General features: G+C 36.4%; 1 protein-coding gene across 1 annotated transcript in view; it reads left to right on the top strand.

Moving 5' to 3' along the window:
• The first annotated feature begins 216 nt into the window (after positions 1–216).
• USP38 (ubiquitin specific peptidase 38) overlaps positions 217–24012 on the top strand; it is a 33982-nt gene continuing 10186 nt past the window's right edge. The window contains exons 1-7 of the mRNA XM_043568194.1: positions 217–1469; positions 3068–3203; positions 10115–10244; positions 12191–12292; positions 15916–16074; positions 19594–19787; positions 22388–22481. Coding sequence (XP_043424129.1) covers positions 788–1469; positions 3068–3203; positions 10115–10244; positions 12191–12292; positions 15916–16074; positions 19594–19787; positions 22388–22481 — 1497 coding nt within the window. The 5' untranslated portion in view covers positions 217–787. The remainder of the gene's footprint in view (positions 1470–3067; positions 3204–10114; positions 10245–12190; positions 12293–15915; positions 16075–19593; positions 19788–22387; positions 22482–24012) is intronic.

Raw genomic sequence — 24012 nt, 5'->3', positions numbered from 1 at the left:
CGTAGACGGGGTGGGGGGCGGGGAGTCTGCGAGTTGGGGCGGAGGAGGGGGAGAGGGAAAGAGGGGCGGGACGGCGGAGGGGCGGAGGGGCGGAGGGGCGGAGGAGGGGCGGAGGGGCGGAGGAGGGGCGGAGGGGCGGAGGAGGGGCGGAGGGGCGGAGGAGGGGCGGAGGGACGGAGGAGGGGCGGAGGGACGGAGGAGGGGCGGAGGGGCGGGCCTTTCCGGAGGGTCTTAGTCCTTCACTTCCTGTTTGTGGGACCTTCTGAATCCGGGTCAAGTGTGTTAGCTTCTTCTCTTCTCCGGAGCTGACCCGGCACCTTCAGTGACAGCGGCTTCTGACTCAACCCAGGGCGGGTTTCATCTTATGACCTGCTAAAGGCCGGACGCCCACACCTGCCCCAGGAAGTGAAGGCGAGCTTCCTCCACCTACTGGCTGGCAGCCCCGGGCCCTGTGTGACCGCCGCTGCCGAGGGTCCCCGCCATCCCCTCCGCGCTGATGCTGAGAGGGAACGCAGGCCCGGGGCATCTGCGGAGTGCGGGCCTCTGGCTCGTTAGGCCCGCGACGGGCGGTGCTGGCTCTTACGCTACCCAGGCTTGCCACCCCCCACCCGGACTTGGATGGGCTCCTCTACCCGATAAATGTGGCTGCTGAGACTGTTGTGGCGGTGGTCGGTCCCGCTACTGCTGCGCCCCAAGTTCCCCTTTGCCACGGGACTCTCGTGCCCCACGTCGGGACTGTCGGCCCCCGCTCCTAACCCCGTGGCCCTGGCCTTGCAGCTTGGCGACAATGGACAAGATCCTGGAGGGCCTGGTGAGTTCTTCGCACCCACTGCCCCTGAAACGGGTGATTGTGCGGAAGGTGGTGGAATCAGCAGAGCATTGGCTGGACGAGGCGCAGTGCGAAGCCATGTTTGACCTGACTACCCGGCTCATCCTGGAGGGCCAAGACCCCTTTCAACGGCAGGTGGGGCACCAAGTGCTGGAGGCCTATGCACGGTACCACCGGCCGGAGTTCGAGTCCTTCTTCAACAAGACGTTCGTGTTGGGCCTCCTTCAGCAGGGTTACCACTCGCTGGACAGGAAGGACGTAGCCATTCTGGACTACATTCACAACGGCCTGAAGCTGATCATGAGCTGCCCGTCGGTGCTAGACCTCTTCAGCCTGCTTCAAGTGGAGGTGTTACGTATGGTGTGTGAGAGGCCGGAGCCGCAGCTGTGTGCCCGACTGAGCGACCTGCTGAGCGACTTCGTGCAGTGCATCCCCAAGGGAAAATTGTCAATCACCTTCTGTCAACAGCTTGTTCGAACGATAGGCCATTTCCAGTGCGTGTCCACCCAGGAGAAGGAGCTGCGGGAATATGTGTCTCAGGTGACAAAAGTGAGTAACTTGCTGCAGAACATCTGGAAGGCCGAGCCCTCCACACTCCTCCCTTCCCTGCAAGAAGTTTTTGCAAGCATTTCTTCCACAGGTAAGTGTTATTATATTCCAAAAAAAATCTCTCTTGGAAATTCATTGTGTCTCTTACACACGCACACGTACACACACACACACACACACACACAACCATGTTTGGTTCTCTGCCCTGAAAACATTTTCAATGGAAAACAAATCTCCATACCCTCATCCAAAATTGTATTCCTATTCACTACCCTTTTTATGCTGTCCCTTTGTGCCTTAAAAAAAAAAGACAGCGTTCCTATTTTAAATGTTGAGAACATTGAGGTCTAAGATCTTTGGCACTAAATAAGTTGCTCAATTGCCCAGCCTCTGCTGAAGTTATGGAATGCTTTGAGGGTTGACAACTACTATATAAAGCTTCTATTCATTAGTGACTAATGACAGCATGATAATGTTTATCATGTTATTATTGTACTTTGACTCTGTCATCTTGTCGTTACAAGTTTTTCCCCTGTTTTTTTTTTAATTTTCCCACTTTTTTATTCATGGGCTGTGCGGTTTGTTTTATTACTGGATTATTCCAGCTAATTATGTACTTTTTAAATATTGACATTTTCTGTCTGCTGTAGTGTAGGAAAGAAAGGGTGCAGGTAGAATGAGGGAAAGGAAAGAGTATGAGGCCTTAAATAGGTGTTTTTGTGCTCAGGGTATAGCCCATGAACTACATCCTTAGAAAGTGGGAAGGAGCCAAGTAATAATTGGCAAGAATATGCTTTCTCACCAGGGATTTTACCTTGTATCTACATTCCTTTTTGGACTTGGAGCTTTCAGCTCTGTAATTTGTGAAACTAGATCCAAAACTGTGTTTACTTCCTCTCTTCTTGGTACAGTCATTCTCCCTGGCTGTTGTTTGAATCAACTTCTTAAGGAGGTGTCTTCCTTTTATCTTGAGAACCAGAGAGAAGTTAAGAGTAGAGTTTTAACAAGCTTCATGCATTGTGATGAGTTAAATATGTTTAGGAAAGAATTACCAAGTGTATATTTGCAGCATCTTAGTTGTTTTATTCTTTTGATTGTAATTTTTCTTGTATTACCAGTGAAGCTAGAACTGTAAGATTTCCCCAGAACTTTGTCAGCTGTAGCAGTAAAGGTGCTCACCTTGAATTGTTCAATTATTATGTAGTTTAAGCAAATTCCCTCAAAATTCACCTTAATTTTCACTTCATTAAGATATTTTTTAAATCTTCCTTAGAACAACATAATGACTACTGTAATTCATGGTTATAAGTTACATTGAAGGGTCTAAAGTGGGAATTTAAATGATACCTTTCATTGCTGACTTACAAATGAAAATTTTAGCACAACAGTAACTTAATATTAAATAATACAGGAAAACAAAGTAACTTACAGACTGAATCTGGCAATAGCGAACCATAGTTTTTATATTGTAGTAATTTTCTGTGTAATGAACAGTCATTGCTATTCACCCTCATCTCTCATTTCTGTAATTTAACATCTACGCATGAGGTAGAACATTAACAACTGCTTCCTGATTAACACCTTTGCTGCAATAACATTTTTTTTTTTTTTTGGTAAATTGTTTCTCTCTAAATACTTTACTTGAATTTTCTTGCCATATTCCTTTTTCTTTTTTAATTAAAAAAATAGATGCATCATTTGAACCTTCTGTAGCATTGGCAAGCCTTGTGCAGCATATTCCTCTTCAGATGATTACAGTTCTCATCAGGAGCCTAACTACGGATCCAAATGTAAAAGATGCAAGTATGACCCAAGCTCTTTGCAGGTACTTCTTCATGACACTATAGATGGTGTTGTAGATTTGGGAGGAGGAGATATTTTGTTGTATTGTGTGGGTAATGAAAAACTTAGATTTTTAAAATTGAAATCATAGAATCAAATGCATAAAGATTCTCCAAAGTAATTGGAATGAATTATTTACCATACTATAGATTTGACAGGCATTCCAGTAATTCAAAGAACATTTTCAACTAAACTTTAATTCCAAAAATATAGACATATATGCTTACTGTATATTAGATTATCAATATATTTTACTAATTTATTTACTCATTATTGTTTCTGGAACCTATTTCTTCTCTCTGGGTTGTTTTGTTTTGTTTTTAAGCTAAGTATATACTTTTACTTTCTCTTTCAACTGGAATTTCTGGGTAATGCACTCGACCTTTGCTTGAAATACATTTTTTCTTCCTTAATCTTCAGTAGAGAACTTGGCAAGATATAGAATTCTAATTGATAGTCATTTTCTCCTCGTGTTTTCAAAATAATACTGCATTGTCTTCTGGCAACTATTGTTGCTGATACGGAGTCTGCTGTCAGTCAAATTGTCATTCCTTTGTCAGTAGTTAGGCTTTTCTGCTAATGTTTGTTTTTCTCCTTCTTGATGTTTTGCAGTTTATTCATATATCTGTAGGTGTAAACTTAATATTATTTATCCTTCTCAACATTTTCATGCTTTTATTAACTCATTCATTTATTTATTCAAATCACATTTATTGGACACTTATCATAAGTGCCAGGCAGTGTTTCAGAATCTCCTTGAACAAATGGATAAAATTATCTGTCTTCATGGGCTAACTTTCTAGATGGAAAGGCATACAGTAAACTAATAACAGATTTTATTGATTCCAAGATGCATCCTGATTTCAGAGATGTTGAAATGTGGAAATACGCAGTCATTTGCTGTAGACATGATTTTTCCTGCCTTAGTGATACGTAAACTAATTATACATCCTAAAGTTGATTTTGTTTTAGATTTTATTAAATATGATAAGTAAGATTATAATTTAGTATGTTGAATAGTGATGAGCGCTTTGGGAAAAAAGTAGATAGGAAAGACATAAAATATGAGGAAATGGCTTGGAATTTTAAATAGGATGGATTAGGAAAGCCTCAATGAGACAGTGCTGATGAAGTAAAGATGTAAATGAAATAAGGGAGCAAACCCTGTAAAGAGCTAAGGGGAAAAACATCAGAACTGTCTTACAATTTGCTATAATTTTTTCTTCAAAGGTACCCATTTATAGAGCTTATTCCAACTATTATGTTTCTTTATTTCAACGACTCTTTTTAATTGAGCTTTTCCTCTCTACCTATTTTTGTTTCATATCTGCCTGGGGTTTCTTGTAATTGTGTGTGTGTGTGTGTGTGTGTATCTGTGTGTATCTGTGTGTATCTATGTGTATAGCACATCTAAATAAAATACAGGGATTTGGAACAAAATGGTTTCTGTGTACCTGCTATAAAATTACAGACATGACATAAACTTAAGTATTTATGTTGGTTTCTCAGAAAGTTACATGTATACATATCTCACTGTCTGTAACACAAACTTTGAGGACTTTGATATTTTCTACCTTTTTCCCTTTTTTGTCTAGTGTTTAAAAAGGACTTTCTGTTCTTGCTTTCCTTCTTTCTTCGTTGTGCTCTTAAATTTAGCTGAATCAATTTATCTGTAACTATTACTTTCAGATTCTCATTGCTCATTCTCTCCTTAATTTCCATAGATACGTGAACTTGCTTTGTATATTGAAGAAAAATCTATATAAATCGTTCTTGCTGTATGGCCTCTATCCCCACTACTTTTTTTTTTAAGTTTATTTATTTATTTTGAGAGAGAGAGCAGGAGGGGGCAGAGAGAGAGAGGGAGAGAGAGAATCCCAAGCAGAGCCCAACACAGGGCTCAATCCCATGAACCATGAGGTCATGACCTGAGCCAAAATCAAGAGTCAGGTGCTTAATTGACTGAGCCACCCCGGTACCCCTATCCCCACTACTTTCAATTTATGGTGATCTCTTTGCCATATTTGGTGGTCTGTATTGTTGTTTTCATCTTCTTGGTATCTTTATATTCATAGTTCTTAAGTTCTAGAAATGTGGTGACACCATTCTATTAGGATTTTCTTCATATTGTCCTTTCTATTTTTACTTCTCCATTTATTCTTATCATTTTATCAATTCTCTTCTATACGTGGTTGAATTCCAAGTCTTTATGTAAAGTTCTCATTGTTCATTTATTTTTAAGAAACACTCGTATCTCATCCATCTCTCCATAATGAAATTCCTTCTGTGTCCTGCCTAGCAGTAATATTCCTTTGTCAGTGTGACTACAACTGCACTAAAATTTGTTTCTCTTTGAGATGAATATATCATAAATTATGTGGTCTTCTAAATAAGATGGGAAGATTCAGAGAATTATAGATTTCAGAGCTGAAAGTGAAATTAGATATCATTTGGTCTGTCACCTTCATTGCATAGGGAATAATATTCAAGATTTTTCATTATATGCCCTAAGTCATTACAACAGAACCTTCTAGTTGGTCTTTTTTGCCATCAGTTGACTTAGCTCTCTTCTCTAAATCATCCTGACCTATTCATTTTTCCCTTCTGATCAACAAATTATAATGACTTCACCACTTGCTACATCAAGTGCAAATTCCAATTCTTGGCAGTCAGCACTCTTAATCCTAATTTTTCAATGTTTTCAAACAGTCATAGTATCCAACTTATGAATTTGTTTTGTTTAAAAAAAAATTTTTTTTTAATGTTTATTTATTTATTTTTGAGAGAGAGAGAGAGAGAGAGAGAGAGAGAGAGAGAGAGAGAGCGAGCAGGGGAGGGGCAGAGAGGGAGACTCAGAATCCAAAGCAGGCTCCAGGCTCCGAGCTGTCAGCACAGAGCCCAATGCAGGGCTTGAACTCACAAACTGTGAGGTCATGACCTGAGCCGAAGCCAGCTGCTCAACCGACTGAGCCACCCAGGTGCCCCAATTTGTTTTGTTTTTAAAATATATTTGTGGGGCACCTGTCTGGCTCAGTAGGAAGAGCACGCAACTCTTCATCTCGGAGTCATGAGTTTGAGCCCCACATTGGGCATAGAGATTGCTTAAAATAAATAAATAAATTTTTTAAAATAAAATATAATCAATAATTAATTTTTGCCTATTTGGATGGGAAGTTGTGATCCAGTTTTTGTATTGGATTTCTGATTTATCGTACATGATCCTATTTAACCTACAGTGTATCTGTAGTAATTAGTCTTATGTTGCAAATGTAACTGAAAAGAATAGCTATGATTAGTTTATCATACTCCCACCTTATAATTCCCCATACTCCGTACTACCCCACACAGACAACTTACCATGCTTTAACAGTTATTTTCTATAATACAAAGAAATCCAGGGGCGCCTGGGTGGCGCAGTCGGTTAAGCGTCCGACTTCAGCCAGGTCGCGATCTCGCGGTCCGTGAGTTCGAGCCCCGCGTCGGGCTCTGGGCTGATGGCTCAGAGCCTGGAGCCTGTTTCAGATTCTGTGTCTCCCTCTCTCTGCCCCTCCCCCGTTCATGCTCTGTCTCTCTCTGTCCCAAAAATAAATAAACGTTGAAGAAATCCAAATACCATACCAGGACCAGATAAGTAACATTAATGTATGAAATAGGCTGTATGTAACTGAAATAATAAGGGATGGGGTGCACAATCACCTTCCAAAAGGGGAAGCTGATCCTCAACTCCATTTTTCTTGAGCCACAAGGAAATTTGAGTTCAGTGTGGCTGATCTGATTTTTCAAAAGAAACCTGAAAGTTTTTTATGTGAAATTTCCCGGTTTTTAAAACGGTGTAACAAATACGCAACTGAGGCTGGATCTAGCCATGAAGCTGCCTTCTAAAAGTGAAAATTGGTTTTATTCTCCACAAATTAAGAATAAATCTATTTTATGTCCTATATAATATTGCTAATTTTAATGTTAAGGGTTTTCAAGTTGCATATTTTTTAGCTCTAGAAAGAAATGGTTTTATTTATTCCACAAATTTGAGCTCCTTCTCAGTGCCAAGCACTGTGCTAAAATTGGGGGTCCAAAGATTAAAGATCAAAAAACAAACAAACAAACAAACAAAAACCCAATAGTAAGATCACTGCTCTTAAGCTCCTGGCCTAATGGAGGAAGAAAGACTTCAAAGTACATAAATTACAACTACAGTTAAATGTTCTTAAATGGTAAGAAATTAACTTGATATATCAAGGTTAAGTGTCCTTAAAATTCATGCAGTGACCAATGCATGGTGGACAAGATTACTGTCGTTAACCATAAAAATAACTCATCTCACAATGCCTGTGCCTGAAAGGATTTGGGCATATGCTAGTCCTGTCAGATTGAAGCACAATTGGAATATAATTAAAGTGTAGCTAAAAGTGTTCCGCTACTTACCAGCAGACCTTAGTTCAAATAGCAGTACTACTTACTGTTTGTTAATTGTGTAACTGTTGACAAATTTCCTAACTTTTCTTAGCAATTTGAAAGCAGAAATTGTAACTACTATTATATTTTCAGCATTTAATAGAATACCTGTTTTATAATAGGCACTCAAATATTTGTTGAGTGAATGGCTTCTAATTCATGTTACTTCTGACTTGAAGTTTCTTTAGGATGGTCAGGAGTTTGGGGACATATGGGATAAGGTAAAGAGTAGAGGCTTATGAGATGGGAAGCTAGAAATGGAGAGGCGAGGAAAAAGCTGATAGGGTGATTAGGTATAATGAAGAACCTTAGCTAAGTGGAATTTTCTACTCTGCCCCCTTAGACCTGACCTAAGGGAAGTTCTGGCCCAGGGCCCTGTGTTCCAGGGAGCCTAGTTTCTATTCCAGCAGTGCCATTCCCTACAGGGCAGAGTCCATAGAGCCCAGGAGATGTGCTCCCATATACCCCTTCTCTGAACCACATCTTTTTTTGTGTGCATATTTGCACTCAAAAAATGTACAATATGTACTCACATGATTTTCTTTTAAACAAAAACAGTTTTTAAAAGACTTAACTGGCACTTTTTTTCTTTTTTAATTGAACAGTATTTCAGATCTTTCCATGTTGGACCCCCATGGATAGATTCATATACATCCATCTTATTCTTTAAAACTCTACATAATGTTCCATAGTATATTTAGCTGTTTCCTTATTTATAGACATTTATAGTGTTTGCATGTTTTTCATATCCTAAATGCAGTGCTACAGTGAATTTACTCGTTGTACACAAATGCAAGTGTCTCTCTATGTGTGTAGAGTGACTATAAACTTTTATGAAAATCAGCTTAACAATGGTTGGAAGATGTGGAACAGCTGTCAGGGACTACTTAAATGATTTATAACCATCATTGTTAGAAGAAGATGGCCAGAAAAACAAGAGGAGAAATTAATATGTGTAGAGAGCATAGGGAACATACAGATAACTAGTAGTTAATGTGCATTTGGACTTTGGACCACTCTTGATGTCGGATGGAACATTTTAATCTTAAGAGCAAAAACCTTAAAAAAGATAACACTCCAGTGTTAATGTAGGTAGTTACAACGTAACTGTTGTGAAAATGACCAAGTCAATTTAGAAGGCCATTTTTTAAACATGTTCCTTGCTCTTTTGGTCATATGTTTGTATACTTAGTATTTATATTGGACATTTTGTTCAATTATTTATTGCCACATATGTTAATATTTGGTAGAAGAGAAGCATGGACATTGAGTATTTCCAGTGTCATACATTAACTCATGTAGTCTTCACATCAGCTCTGTAAAATAAGCATGTTTATCTGTAGTCTCCAGATGAGAAAACTGAGACACAAAGGTTAAATAACTTAATCAGGTATTAGAGCCCCCCGCCAATTAATAAATGGTAAGTTGAGATTTTGAAACTAGATCACTCTGACTTTAAAAACTTGTTTATCCACTACTATTTTCTTCTTATGTAATCCCCAGAATTGGATCATTGGATCAAATAATATGAACAGTTGGCCCAAATGCTTTCCAAAAGAGTTGTACCACTCTTCATTGTGATTGATGTCTAACGTTGGGGACAGTCTCTGTCAAACTCCATCTTACTTTGCTGTTACTTCCATTAAACTGGGTTGCTACTCAAGAAGAAAAACACTAATTCAATATAAACAGTAATTCAATATATGGTATATTTACACTTCAGTACCCTTTTATCTATTTGACGTTTCCTTTTTTCTTGGTACGGTAGGATACTGAAAGGGTGAAGAGACCTGTTTCACAATTCAAAATACAGTCTTTTTTAAAAGTGCATTTCATATTTAGACTGCAGTTACCAGAAAGGAGAAATTTTGTTCCTTTGTATCTTAGAGAACTACATTTGAACTGTTCTTAGAGTAAGTTTGCCTAATAAATTCTAGATTCCACTATGTAACTTCAACTTAAAACTTTGCATTTATGTGAAATGACCCTTTATCAGAAATTCTTTTTATTGAAATATGTGAGAAACTATCAGCTTACAAGATTGGAAACTCTTTGAGTACAAGCACCCATTATACTCATTTCTACATCTTATAATTTTATTTATTTTTTTAATGTTTATTTATTTTGAGAGAGGGAGAGTGTACAAGCAGGGGAGGGGTAGAGAGAGGAAGAGAGAGAATCCCAAGCAAGCTCCATACTGTCAGCACAGAGCCTGGCGTGGGGCTCCATCTCACCAACCATGAGATCATCACCTGAGCCGAGTAACCAGCTGAGCCACTTTGGCACCCCTCATTTCTACATCTAAAACAATGCTTTTCATAAGCAAACTCAGTAAATACTGAGTCACAAAGGGAGTGGTTATCTACTCTAACCCTTGTTATTTCCAACTAAAAGATGTTGAAAATATTTTCAAGATTAATAGTTTTGTTTTTCAATTTTCAGAATGATTGACTGGCTGTCCTGGCCATTGGCTCAGCATGTGGACACATGGGTAATTGCACTCCTGAAAGGACTAGCAGCTGTCCAGAAGTTTACTATTTTGATAGATGTTACTTTACTGAAAATAGAACTGGTAAGTGGGAGTATTTAAATCTCTTAAAATGAATGGTCTCCTAATCAATGGTTTTATCTTTGAGTTGTCCCCTGTAAAGTATCTAATGTTGAGTATGTTCTTATTTTGGGTTTTGTTTTGAATAATAATTTTGAAACAGCCTTTAGAAACTGAAAATGGTATTTAAGTATAGGTAATTAAAATAGTTTTGCTGTTTTCAAGTATTGAATATGAAAACATTTCCTCCCATTATCTTCCTTTTTTAAAAATGTTTATTATTTTGAGTGAGAGAGTGCCTGTGCAAGTGCACACACATGTGCGCACATGGGGGCGGTCAGAGAGAAGGGAGAGAGAATCCTAAGCAGGCTCCACACTGTCAGCACTAAAACCCTATGTGGGGATCGAACTCACAAACTGAGATCATGACCTGAGCCAAAGTCAAGAATAGGATGCGTAACTGAACCACCCAGGCGCCCCTCCTATTATCTTTTGCATCCAACTAATCAAGCTTGTGCCACCATCATTCAACCAAAACTATCTTTGACACCAGTGCTTTCCAGTATTGCTAAACTCAGAGTTATTTCTCAGGCCTCCTCTCATTTAACCTATCAACAGCATTTGACAGTTGATCACTCCCTCTTGAAATACTTTCCTCACTTAGTGTTTGTCCCAGTTCCCTTCTCTTTTTGCCCTGGTTCACTAGCATCTCAGTCTCTTATAGTGGATCTTTCTAACTTTAGAGTGCTTTAGAGTTTCTTTCACCTTTGATCCATTTTCTTCTCAATCCATACTCAGAGCAAATATGTTCCATGGCTTTAAATAATGTTTCTAAGTTAACGACTGCCAGGTTTCTATTTCTCATTCATTATTTTCCCATGAACTCCATATTTACGTATCCACCTGTCTATACTTCGGTCTCAAATTCAACTTTTTCATGATAATCTCTGATTTTTCCCTCCCAGACTGGTCTTCCCCATCTTATATAGTTAATTCATCCTTCCACTCGCCCAGGCCAAAACCTTGAAGCTGTCCTTCTCTCGTTTCATTCTCTCTCAGCTGTTATCCTACAAATCCTGTTGATGCCGCATTTAAAGTATATCCAGAAGCCTATCACTTTTAACCAGCTACATCACTATCACTTTGGTCCAAAGCCATTATCATGCCTTGATGTACTGATTGCGGTAGTCTCCCTGCTCCTGCCCTTAGTCCCCCACAGGTGTCTTATAACTCCTACGTGATCTCACCCACTGCTGCTTCTCTCATCAAATCTATTACTGCCTCAGTCTTTGTGCTTTGCTTACACTGCTCTCTTTGCTGTATCTCTAGTACAGCAAGCTGCAGGCCTCAGGGCCTTTGTAGTGCTTGGCATTTGCCTTGCTTATTATGCTTTTCTCCCAGGTATCTGCCAGGCTTATTCTCGTTTCCTTCAGCGTTTCATAGTCAGATGTCATCTTTTACATGAGTAATTTTTTGAGTATCATAATAAAATAGCAGACCCCTTTGCTACTCAGTCCCTGTTCTTCATAGCACTTGTCTCCATGTTACTTTTCATTGTCTACCCACCCTGTAGACAGTAAGCCTGATCGGATCAGAGTTTTTCTTTTAATCCACCGTTGTATCTTCAGTGCCTAGAACAATGCCGAGCAGTAGTAAGTACTCAGTAAATATTTGTTGAATGAATTGAATGAAGCATGGGTCAAGGAACTATCACTTTGTAAATAAGGTTTGACAGATTTTTATTTGATCAAGGGGTTTGAAGAGTTATTTAGGCCACTGCATTCCCTTGATGTCAGTCATGTTGTTATCTCCCACCTTTCTCTCTCCCAGAGTTTAATAACATGTTATGATAGAACTTTCCAGAAAGGGGATACTCAGGTACGTATTTTTGGTCCAAGGAAAATAACCACTGACTGGGTTAATGATTTCCCTACAAACTCTTTAAGACGGATGTCTTATCTTTTTTGAAGGTTTTTAATCGACTTTGGTTTCCTCTTGTGAGACCTGGTGCTCTTGCAGTTCTTTCACATATGCTGCTTAGTTTTCAGCATTCTCCAGAAGCGTTCCATTTGGTAAGTTGGGACACAAGCTTTCTACATTGAAAAGCTTTGTTTTAAAATTTTAGTTTAATATTGAGTCACATTTACATGTAGTCAAAAGATCGTAAGTTAGTCCTGAATCTATTTTCTTGTAGCTTTATGATTTCTTAGAAAATTGAGGTGATGGGATTTCCCTCCAAAGAATATATTTCCGGAATGTCTGAGTCTCACCAAAACTGCTCCACTTACAACCACTACCAGCAACTGAAAGTTATTGTTCTACACGAGAGATGTCACATGTCCACATCACTGATGGTTGTCTTTTTCATGTATGAACAGTGTAGAAGAAGAAAAATGGTTTAAAACCACTGACTGCTCTAGAATTTCAGAAACGTGAAAACATCAATTGCTTTATAGCCCCAGAACTAAGACTTCATTCTCTCCCAGCGTATAACCTACAAATCCTGTTGACTCCACCTTTAAAATATATCTGGAATCCTACCACTTTTAATGAGCTACATCACTGGTTTTGATTTGATCTGATTTCAGTTATTTCGTTATCAGTTATTAACAGGTGGAAATGATAAAATGTTATTCAAAGAACCTGTCCACTTACCTATCTAGCACATCACAAAAAGGCAGTGCTTTATCTGGTTACTTGCTTCCTCCAGGGTCTGATCCTCAGTTTAATAGGACTAGAACCTCATTATCAATCCAGCCACAATGTAAAAATCTTAGGAATGCGGACCCACTACAAGCAGATTCAAAGGAGACTGATGAATAAGTGCTGAATCCCAGTTGTTCATTGTTAGCTAGAAATATAACTAACTAGCCTCCGAGAACCATATACATGCATAGGCTGCTCAGTGCCTCACTGCCACTGAAGGAAAATCTGCAGGCTTTGTAGAAAGTAAACCTTACCAACAAGTAATTACATTATGCATTGTCACTTAGGTTGTGTTATTCCAAGAATTTCTACAGTTAATTGCCTAATTGGTGATGTTGACCATCAACCAGTAACCTTATATTTGTTACACAAACAAAACTCAAAACTTAAGCTAATATAGCAGGTATACTAGCAGAGTCTAGTGAGAATTTCTACAGTTAATTGTTTAATTGGTGATCTTCACCATCAACCAATAACCTTATGTCTGCTGGTTATACAAGCAAAGCTCAAAACTTGAGCTAATACTTCAGGTGAACTAGCAAAGTTTAACAAGGTAAAGAACATCAGTTATTTGTGTCTCTTCAGGCACAATCGTGTAGGCCAATTGAGAAAAGCTTTCTTTTCAGAATTTCTGGAAAGGAGATTCTCTAACATAACTTAGTCATCCATTCTAATGTTCATTGCTCCTCAAACTGAGGACATTTCTTAATCTGTCTGATTAGTCATTTATGCCATACTCTAAACCCATTTCTTTGTTCACAGTTTTTTAAAAGATGGAAGATACTCCATATTGTTGTATTGCTTTTATATTCTGAAAAAAATATATAGTTTAAAAAAAATGGTTGACTGAAATATTTAGCTTATTGAAATATGAAATCATTTATTTAAGAAATCATTAGATCTGAAATTAAAAGTTGTCATCTGGCTTAGTAAATTCTAAAAACTGATATCTAATTATTGCTTCCATACTATAAGCATGGTGTATGTATATATACATACATATATATGTATATTTGTATAGCCAGACCAGCTACTCAACTAAAATGAACTTGAGCATCTAGTGGTAGTTAAATCATGTGGTAGTTAAATCAGCTATAACTAATTCAGTGAAGGATTCAGGTTTAGAAGTTGTTGAGTATAAGCAATAATCTGGAATCACCATCACTCTTCATTACATTACCTGTTTATACTATTTTAGAGCAAACCAAGATTGATGTTATAATGTGTGTATTTATAGATCAAATTACTTTTCTTATGCTTTTTATAAGTTGAAAGAAATTTATACAAAAGAAAAATATCAAAGCTTCTAATAAGTTATATACATTGTCTCAAATAGTAACTTAAGTTTAATGAGTATTACAGTAATGTTGACAAATATTTAAGTTTTCTCATTCAAAAAATATCAACTTCCAAGCATTTAGAAGGTAATAGCCTGCTTGCACATATATATCTATGCCTATGAAAAACTTAGTCTCATTTCTATGTCAGTGATAATTCTAACCATATAGGATGTATAGCAGACAACTGTATTACCTGATTGCAAAGACCAGGTCTACACTAGGAAGGGTTTTGGAAGATTTGGAAATAAATTAAATAATCATTTTTTTTAGTTATTTTCTCTTCTTCTCTTCCACTTCTCTCTCTCTCTTTCTTTTCACCTGTGAGGAAACAAAATAATTTTGGATTTCTGACTATTTTAGCAAGAGAGTATCTGATAGAAATAGCCTTATGGAGCAAAATTATAACTCAGCTTTGCGTAGAAATGTAGAGATAATAGCAGCAGAGTGAACTCATTAGGAACTGATGGTTTCATGATCAAATTAAAACCTTTGATGGAGGTAAGATTAAAGAAGGTAGTGCAAAAGCTAAAATGTAATTTTAAGATCTCCAGCATAGAATCAGAGCAAAAAGAGAATAGCAGCGTTAATTTAAGAATATGATTGTTCTTTTTAGGAGGAAGGAAAGAAAGTTGATTGTGATACTACTATAATTTGCCATTTGGAGACCATAAAACTTTAACTTCACTTTTATTACAACTAGGCAACCAAAAAATTGTCTTAGAAATAGAACATAATATTCTTAGATACCTTTTACATATGAAGTATAAATGTATAATAATAGATTATAATTAATAATTAGTTGGAACAAGGATACCACTGTACTAATGGAATGAACCATTTAAGCAAAACAGGGTTTATTTGTTAATATCATCTTGAATACGTAATGGCAGTGTATTGACTTTAGCCTAATTTTATAATGAATGGACACTCTTGTGCTTATTATCAGTGCTGTTTTCTGTGTGTTTTTGAGCAATGAGCATTTTAGATTTCCCTTTTATTTTTAACCCCAGTTTCTTAGAAATTTCTGATTCCCTTTTAGAACCATCTCCTATTTTTAGGAGGTGGAGAATGGCAGTTGTTAATAAGGATAACCATGCTAACATAAGACATCATTTATTTGCTTATCTAAAAGAAAGGTAATCCTATAGCCTGAGCTGTAATTTTAGTTACTTTAGTTTCTTGAAGTAAACTGTAATGTGCAAAGTGTATACAGCATTTAATTCTTTCAAGTGAAAAATCTAAAGTTCACACTAGATGGAGCCCTTAAGCTAATTCTCAGTTTATCTTTTAAAAATTTGTTTCTATTGTAAACAATCTGGTAAATATAATAATCCTAACATTTTTCAACTTAAGGCATTTTTCAGAATGGCAGGAGTGACTAAGCCTTCTATTTTGTACCTTAGTTTGTTTTAGATGGAGCATAAGGATGAGGAGAGGGGTCTCGTGGAATTAAAATTATATGTGACTTCGAAACTAGATTTACTTTGATACTCGAAATTTTTAACTTCTTGGCTTTTTTAGAAAAAGGCTGTGACTGAACATACAGAAAAGTATTTGCTGATCATGTAACATTTGCATTCCATTTGTAGGCTAGAGAATTTGTTGCCAATTTGTATAAATTGAAGAATGTTTGTCTTTTTTCTCTTCAGATTGTTCCTCATGTAGTTAATTTGGTTCACTCCTTCAAAAGCGATGGTCTGCCTTCCAGTACAGCCTTCTTAGTGCAGTTAACAGAATTGATACAGTGTATGATGTATCATTATTCTGGATTTCCAGATCTCTACGAACCTATTCTGGAAGCAATAAAGGTATGATGGTAGTTGCACCAGTATTTATGCAGCTGCAGACCATGATGTGATAGATGAATGTAGTGAAAGATTTCTATGACCAGCTATTCAATTTACTATTCTATATAATATGCATTTTGTTTGAAAAATGTAATTGGAATCAGGATTCATTAATATTTAGGAAGTAATCTCTTACTTGCTGTAACTAATCTGAGTTAATAACCATGTTTCTTTAGCTCTACAATGCCATCAATTATGAGGCATATCTTTAAATTTGTAACAGCCTGTGGGGCACCTAAGTGGCTCAGTCAGTTAAGCGTCCAGCTCTTGATTTTGGCTCAGGTCATGCATGATCTCACGGGTTCGTGAGTTCAAGTCCTGCGTTGGGCTCTGTGCTAACACTGCAGAGCCTGTTTGGGATTCTGTCTCTCCCTCTCTTTCTACTCCCGTCTCTCTCATTCTCTCTCTCTCTCTCTGTGTCTCCTCAAAATAAATAAATAAACGTAAAAAAATTTTATAACAACTCTTGGGGAAATTTGTTTAAAAAGAAATGGCACACAATCGCTTCTCAGACTTTTGGCAAAGATCAAGTGTAAAAAGAAATGCTACAGGGGCGCCTGGGTGGCTCAGTCGGTTAAGCGGCCGACTTCGGCTCAGGTCATGATCTCACGGTCTGTGAGTTCGAGCCCCGCGTCGGGCTCTGTGCTGACAGCTCAGAGCCTGGAGCCTGTTTCAGATTCTGTGTCTCCCTCTCTCTGACCCTCCCCCGTTCATGCTCTGTCTCTCTTTGTCTCAAAAAATAAATAAACGTTAAAAAAATTAAAAAAAAAAAAAAAAAAAGAAATGCTACATTATGTAAATACATACATCACCATTGTATTCCAATATCAGAAGTGTTAAAATACATTAAGAATATCTTAGAATCCAGAAAGGCAGTTTAATAAAATATTTGACTTTGTTTCCTTACCTGTTTTTATTCCATTTTTGCTGTGGACTATTCACGAATATCCATATTTTATAGAATCTTTACTTGAGTTATTAGTGAACTTACCCTCCTTTTTTAACTTTGTATAGTTATTAGACCTAAAAAGCACTGATTCTGTTTGTCTTAAAGAATGGGTCACAATGTGTACACTTTACTCAGTAAACTTACTGCATGATCAGGGTATAGCAAAAGAATTGGAGAACTTGCCTCAGCCAGAACTAATCAGAAGTTATTAGAAATCAGTTGTGTTAGTAATGTTTTTTTTTGAAATGTTAAATTTTGAGATCTTAAATACAAGATAAATCTCAATATCTTTATTACTTCGTCTGTATCTGAAATGAATGCAAAGCTTATTCTTTTTACTATATGGGTGAAGTCAAATTGATTTTGGTTGAACCCAGAACACAAGATTCTTGCACAATTAATGTATACCGCTGGTATGGCACTTTGATATTTATATATGTCTTTGTGTAAAGGAGCTTTTTATCATAGATTCATTAGTAATGTTAATATCTTTCTACGATGTCTTTCTGTGTCCATAGATGAAACCTCTTGCTGTTTGTTATTTTTCAGTGGTTTACATATTGAGAATTCTGATAACTGAACTAGGCTCAGAAGAAGCAAGGTTCTCACTCTAAACCCAAGGGAAGCACTTTTCTATTAGCTGGCAACAATAGCAAGAAAATCAAGAGATTAAAATTCTTTCAGAAAATATTTGTTTTCTAAGGTCTAAGTACCAGATGGTAATAGCAGTCCAAAAAAGGTTGAATGATGTTACCAACTTTCATTATTCTCCATTGTTCTATTCGTGCTTGAATTCACTTTGATTTAAAATTGTATCTCATATGTCATAGAGCACATAAAAGAATCTGTATCTTGTAATAATTTTCTATATTGTTAAACACGACATTGTGCTTAGATGATTTTCATTTTTTATGCGCAGATTACTTTGAGCTTTTATTTCTAAGGGTTAATATTGAATAAATATTAGTGAATGAAAAAGAGATATTTTTTATTTTTACTAGAAAATTTGAAAGCAAATTATTTATTCAATTATGTGTTAAGTCCGTGTTCTGTTGCCTTTGAATAGCACTACAGTATACCTTGATCTCAAAGTTTTGAAACATTCTTCTGACAAATTGGAAACACAAATAGTTCAAATGTGATTTGAATTCCTTGTTCTTGAATATTCCTCAACTTAATAAATTCTACCCTTAGGATGTATATATTTATTTTAGGACACAGTTATTTTTTCCATGTAAAATAATGTAATTTTTTGATGACTGGTCAAGTTCTATAGGTGATTTCAAAAGTAAGTAAGTGAAAGATGGGGCGCCTGGGTGGCTCAGTCAGTTAAGCATCCAACTTCGGCTCAGGTCATGATCTCGCAGTTTGTGGGTTCAAGCCCCGTTTCGGGCTCTGTGCTAACAGCTCAGAGCCTGGAGCCTGCTTCAGATTCTGTGTGTGTCTCTGTCTCTCTCTCTCTCTCTCTCTGCCCCTCCCCTGCTCACACTCTGTCTCTGTCTCTCAAAAATAAAATAAAATTTAAAAAAATTCAAAATAAAAAGCTTCTGCCAAAAAACAAATAATCCAGTGAAGAAATGGGTAAAAGACATGAATAGACACGTCTCCAAGGAAGACATCCAGATGGCCAACCAACACATGAAAAAGTGCTCAACATCACTCATCATCTGGGAAATACAAATCAAAACCACAATGAGATACCACCTTACACCTGTCAGAATGGCTAACATTAACAACTCAGGCAACAACAGATGTTGGCGAGGATGCAGAGAAAGAGGATCTCTTTTGCATTGTTGGTGGGAATGCAAGCTGGTGCAGCCACTCTGGAAAACAGTATGGAGGTTCCTCAAAAAACTAAAAATAGAACTACCCTACGACCCAGCAATTACACTACTAGGCATTTATCCATGGGATACAGGTGTGCTCTTTCGAAGGGACACATGCACCCCCATGTTTATAGCAGCACTATCAACAATAGCCAAACTATTGGAAAGAGCCCAGATGTCCATCAGTGGATGAATGGATAAAGAAGAGGTGGTATATCTATACAATGGAGCATTACTTGACAATCAAAAAGCATGAAATCTTGCCATTTGCAACTACATGGATGGCACTGGAGGGTATTATGCTAAGTGAAATTAGAGAAAGACAAAAATCCTATGACTTCACTCGTATGAGGACTTTAAGAGACATAACAGATGAACATAAGGGAAGGGAAACAAAAATATAAAAACAGGGAGAGGGGACAAAACAGACAAGACTCATAAACATGGAGAGCAAACTGAGGGTTACTGGAGGGGTTGTGGAAGGGGGGATGGGCTAAATAGGTAAGGGGCATTAAGGAATCTACTCCTGAAATCATTGTTTCACTCTATGCTAACTAATTTGGATGTAAATTTTAAAAAATAAAATAAAAAAAAAATAAGTGGAAGGAAAGAAAGGTTAAATGTCAGCAGAAGAATCTTCTTTATGGTGTTAATAACAAAAATGGTTTATATTTTTAAACTATTTCTCCTCTTTATGATCTACAGGATTTTCCTAAGCCCAGTGAAGAGAAGATTAAATTAATTCTCAATCAAAGTGCCTGGACTTCTCAATCCAATTCTTTGGCATCTTGCTTGTCTAGACTTTCTGGAAAATCTGAAACTGGGAAAACTGGCCTCATTAATCTAGGAAATACATGTTATATGAACAGTGTTATACAAGCATTGTTTATGGCCACAGAGTAAGTTTAAATTTGAACATTTTGTTTTTTAACTCTAGAAATTGATACATAGTGATGAAATGTAAGATAATGGGTTTGTCTTCACATTATTTCTTATAAATGGCAGAAATTTTAATATTTCTATATAATTGCCTTACTCAGAAATGAAATTGCTCTTAGTGCTCAGGAACTATTAAATGTTAACATATAAATTCTACTTTACATTTATATTATGTATTGCATTTAGAATATTCTGAATGATGATATTTTTTAGTATAACAGGGATTAAGTGAGCATATTCCAAAGAGTTTAAGTGTCCTCAAGTACTAATTTATTATTATCCTGTAAGACAGTGTATTTTTAACCTATATGTCTTTTAAGGGAGTTATGTTTAGTTTTTCCTGCTTGCAGGTATTTTGCTGTTTATCAGATTAATAACTTCTTCATTGCTGCTAAAGTTTAAGCTCTATTTCCCACCTCAAATTGATAAATAATAAACAAATGTATAAATGTGTATCTTTGTCCTAGTACAGATTTACTTTCAAATTCACTTTCTTTTGCAGCCAAGCAAATAGGAAATCAGAGGTTGTTAGCTATGTGAGTGCTATCTGTAAAGGTACAAAATAATGATAAAATTTTCCAAAAGGCAAAAACTTGGTTGAATTTTTCTCTTCAGTACCAATAGAGTATTTATGGAACTTGACCACAGATCTTTACCAATTGAGTTCCAAGCCTTTGTAAGTTTTTATGCCTACCTAGAGGAATCACAAACTAAAAGATGAAGAGTTAGGTTTATTTTCTGGCCCCAGAATCTACTACCAACACTAAGGTGTTTTTTTTTTTTGTTTGGCTTAGTGTTTTCTTTTATTTTTTTAATTTGTTTGTATTTGAAATTTTTAATTAAAAAAAAAAAATGTATACTCTTCCTCACAAGTAATGCTATGCATGAAACTAAATTCAAATCTGTATCTCACCACCAGAGGTCATCTAGGCCTGCTGTCTCATTTTACAGAGGATAGTGAAAGGAGAGACCCAAAGCAATTATAACCAGGAACAGCAATTCAAAGAGCTTCAAAGAGTATCATCTTTTTGTATGATACTATGATACTGTCTAAGAAAAGGCAGATAGTATATTTTATTCCTTTGGTAATAATGTAAATTCTTTGTGGTTTAAAAAATTAAATTTGGAAGTGTATAAAATAAAAATTAGACATGAAAAAAAAATTCCCATCCCCAAAGGTCATTTGTTAGCAGTTTTGTGTGCATCATTTGAGACCATTTTTTTACAGTTACAAGAGTTCATCTAGAAGAAGAACAAATGCTATTTAAAAAAAGTTTTTTTAAATACTTATAATCTTATTTTTAAAATGTTTTTTAAAAAATATTCATAATCCTATTTATATGCTTTTTCCCAGCACTTGCTTTTATCTTTTAATGATTCCGGTTGGAAGTATTCCCGTGATAGGGTAGTGACAGAACTGTCATTCTGAATAAATAGATTTACCGTATATTTTATTTGACCATACTCCTATTGGTGAATATTAAGTTATTTTACTCATAATTAACATCTCTCTGCTCTTGTGCAGATGTATAGGATTTGCTTTGAATAGGGTTTGCCAAATTGCTCTCCAGAAAGACTATGGCATTTGAACTTGCATACTAATATATAATTGTACCTGTGACCCCATACCTTTAGCAGTACTTGATATAATTAGTCTTTGAAATATTTTCTAATTGGGGGAAAAATGTCTTTTTGCTTTAATTTGCAACATCACTGACCATTACAGAGTTTTCCCTCCCTATTTTTCTTTGTTCATTTGTGTTTGTTTTCTGAATAACCTATTCTTTAATTTTGTGCACGTTTCTTTTGGGTCTTTTTCTTTTTCATATTGATTTATATGTACTCTGGATGATAGTCTTTCATTACATTCTCTCTTCGTATCAGTGTGATTCAAATTTGTAGAGTGCTTCATTTATAGTTTTTGTTTTATACAGCGAGATCAGTTATTTGTCATTTGTGGGGTCTGAATTATAAGAAGTCTTCCCCCTCTCCATTCCCCCCCCCCCTTTTTTTCCTTTTAAGTACTTCTGTAGTTTTGTATTTCACATTTAGCTCATTATTCCTCTGTGGCATTTGTAATAATGTAAACTTTTATCTAATTCCACTTTTTTCAAAATGGATACCCAATTGTTTCTGTTATCTTTTTTGAATAATTTATCCTTTTCCCACCCTGTACTTGTACCACACCCATTAAATAACTCTAACTTTACAGTATGTTTTGTTGACAACACATTTTTTTTATTTCATGCTGGTATGAAAGAATTTAAGTTATTAACTGATACCGTAATTCATTTCTATTTGCTAATCCAGAAAATAGGAATAATTTACAACAGTACATGGGCCATTGCCCAGTCCCATAGTAACTGTTAATTTATTGTCATTCTTCCCTTCCTTCTTCACTTCACTGTAAGTAGTAACTTTGCTAAGTGAAGGGCCATCAAATGAATCAAATTTTACTTTGAGGATAATAAGTTCTTGAACTAACTTCCCGTTAGCTTTTAATAAATGCGTGTGTGTGTACACATGTGTACAAAAATCACTATGTTTTATTCTCTTTCAGTTTCAGGAGGCAAGTATTATCTTTAAATCTAAATGGGTGCAATTCATTAATGAAAAAATTACAGCATCTTTTTGCCTTTTTGGCCCATACACAGGTGAGTTGTGTGTGTAGTTATATATATGTTAACTTCCTTGCACATTGTTCCAAACTTGGTGAATCTTTTTAATACATATGTGACCATTTAACATATATTAAATCCACTTAGATATACTAAAGAGATCCTACCTAAAATCACGATATGATCGAAGTTTTTATTTCTTCCTCCTGTTTTCCATTCTTGTAGATGAATATTATACTGACCCTTTGTTCTAATTATAGATAAAATCTGATTTTTTTTATCCAATAAATAAGCTTCTACATAAGTCTTTTTAAATGCATATTTAATAGGTTATAGATACTAAATGGATATATTTTTCATAATAATGAACAATTAAAATAATTTTATGGTACATTGGCTTCATTTTCTCCTGTTTCTAATAATATGTACCTTCTCACTATGTCCAAAATGTTAAGCTCTTGAATTTAATGGATAAACAACTTCATCTGTTATGTTCTAGGGCCTAAAATTTTAAGATGATCTTTTATATCCACACATTAATCCAAGGAAGTGAATTTATGCTACTGGCAAGAAAGTCACATACAGTAAACATTCATTCAATAGACATTTTTGAGAGACACAATATGGAGTCTGATAAGTATTCAAAGAGGAATCCTTATGCTCAAGGAACTTTAAGTTTTGAGCAATACATATGAATGATACATATATATCATTTATAAATGATGTATATTATTTCCTGGTGTTGCTCTGATTATGTTAGTTTCACAGAGGTCTAAAGGAGTAGGTAGGTAGAGGCAGAAAGATAGCTTCAAGATTGGTGGGATGAGTTGATAAGAATGCCTTGTTTCCTATCTACAAGCTATGAAATAGCTCAAGTATAACTTTTTAAATGGAAAAAAATTGGGGCGCCTGGGTGGCGCAGTCGGTTAAGCGTCCGACTTCAGCCAGGTCACGATCTCGCGGTCCGTGAGTTCGAGCCCCGCGTCGGGCTCTGGGCTGATGGCTCGGAGCCTGGAGCCTGTTTCCGATTCTGTGTCTCCCTCTCTCTCTGCCCCTCCCCCGTTCATGCTCTGTCTCTCTCTGTCCCAAAAATAAATAAAAACGTTGAAAAAAAAAATAAAAAAAATAAATGGAAAAAAATTAACATATGAGCGATGGCCTATAAGTAGCAATATACTCAGAAATAATTTTATTCACTTTCTGAGGGAAGTATGTTCACAAATTAAATTTAACATCTCGGGACCAAGGGAGATGAAATCTCTACCCTCCAACTGGCAAATAGTATTTTTCCAAGTAAATTGACTTATATATTTGCTTTATCATTAGTCTACATTTACTGCATATCGTATATGATATATATCTGTGTATATGTAGATGTAAATACATTACATATACTATATTGTGTACTGTATTACATTATTAAACCCAAGTTGTTAGAAAACACCATAGGAGGGTTCCATGTTCCCTAGAAAAGAAGAAAGAACACACAAGAGAACCTAAAGTTCTGTCACAGTTGAGACCCTGTCTGATAGCAAGCCAACAAGGATTATTTTAGGTAGGTAGATTG

Source organism: Prionailurus bengalensis, chromosome B1 (assembly GCF_016509475.1).
Source record: "Prionailurus bengalensis isolate Pbe53 chromosome B1, Fcat_Pben_1.1_paternal_pri, whole genome shotgun sequence".
Taxonomy (NCBI): Eukaryota; Metazoa; Chordata; class Mammalia; order Carnivora; family Felidae; genus Prionailurus; species Prionailurus bengalensis.
The sequence above is the reverse complement of the archived record's forward strand: the minus strand, read 5'-3'. Positions and strand labels throughout refer to the sequence as shown.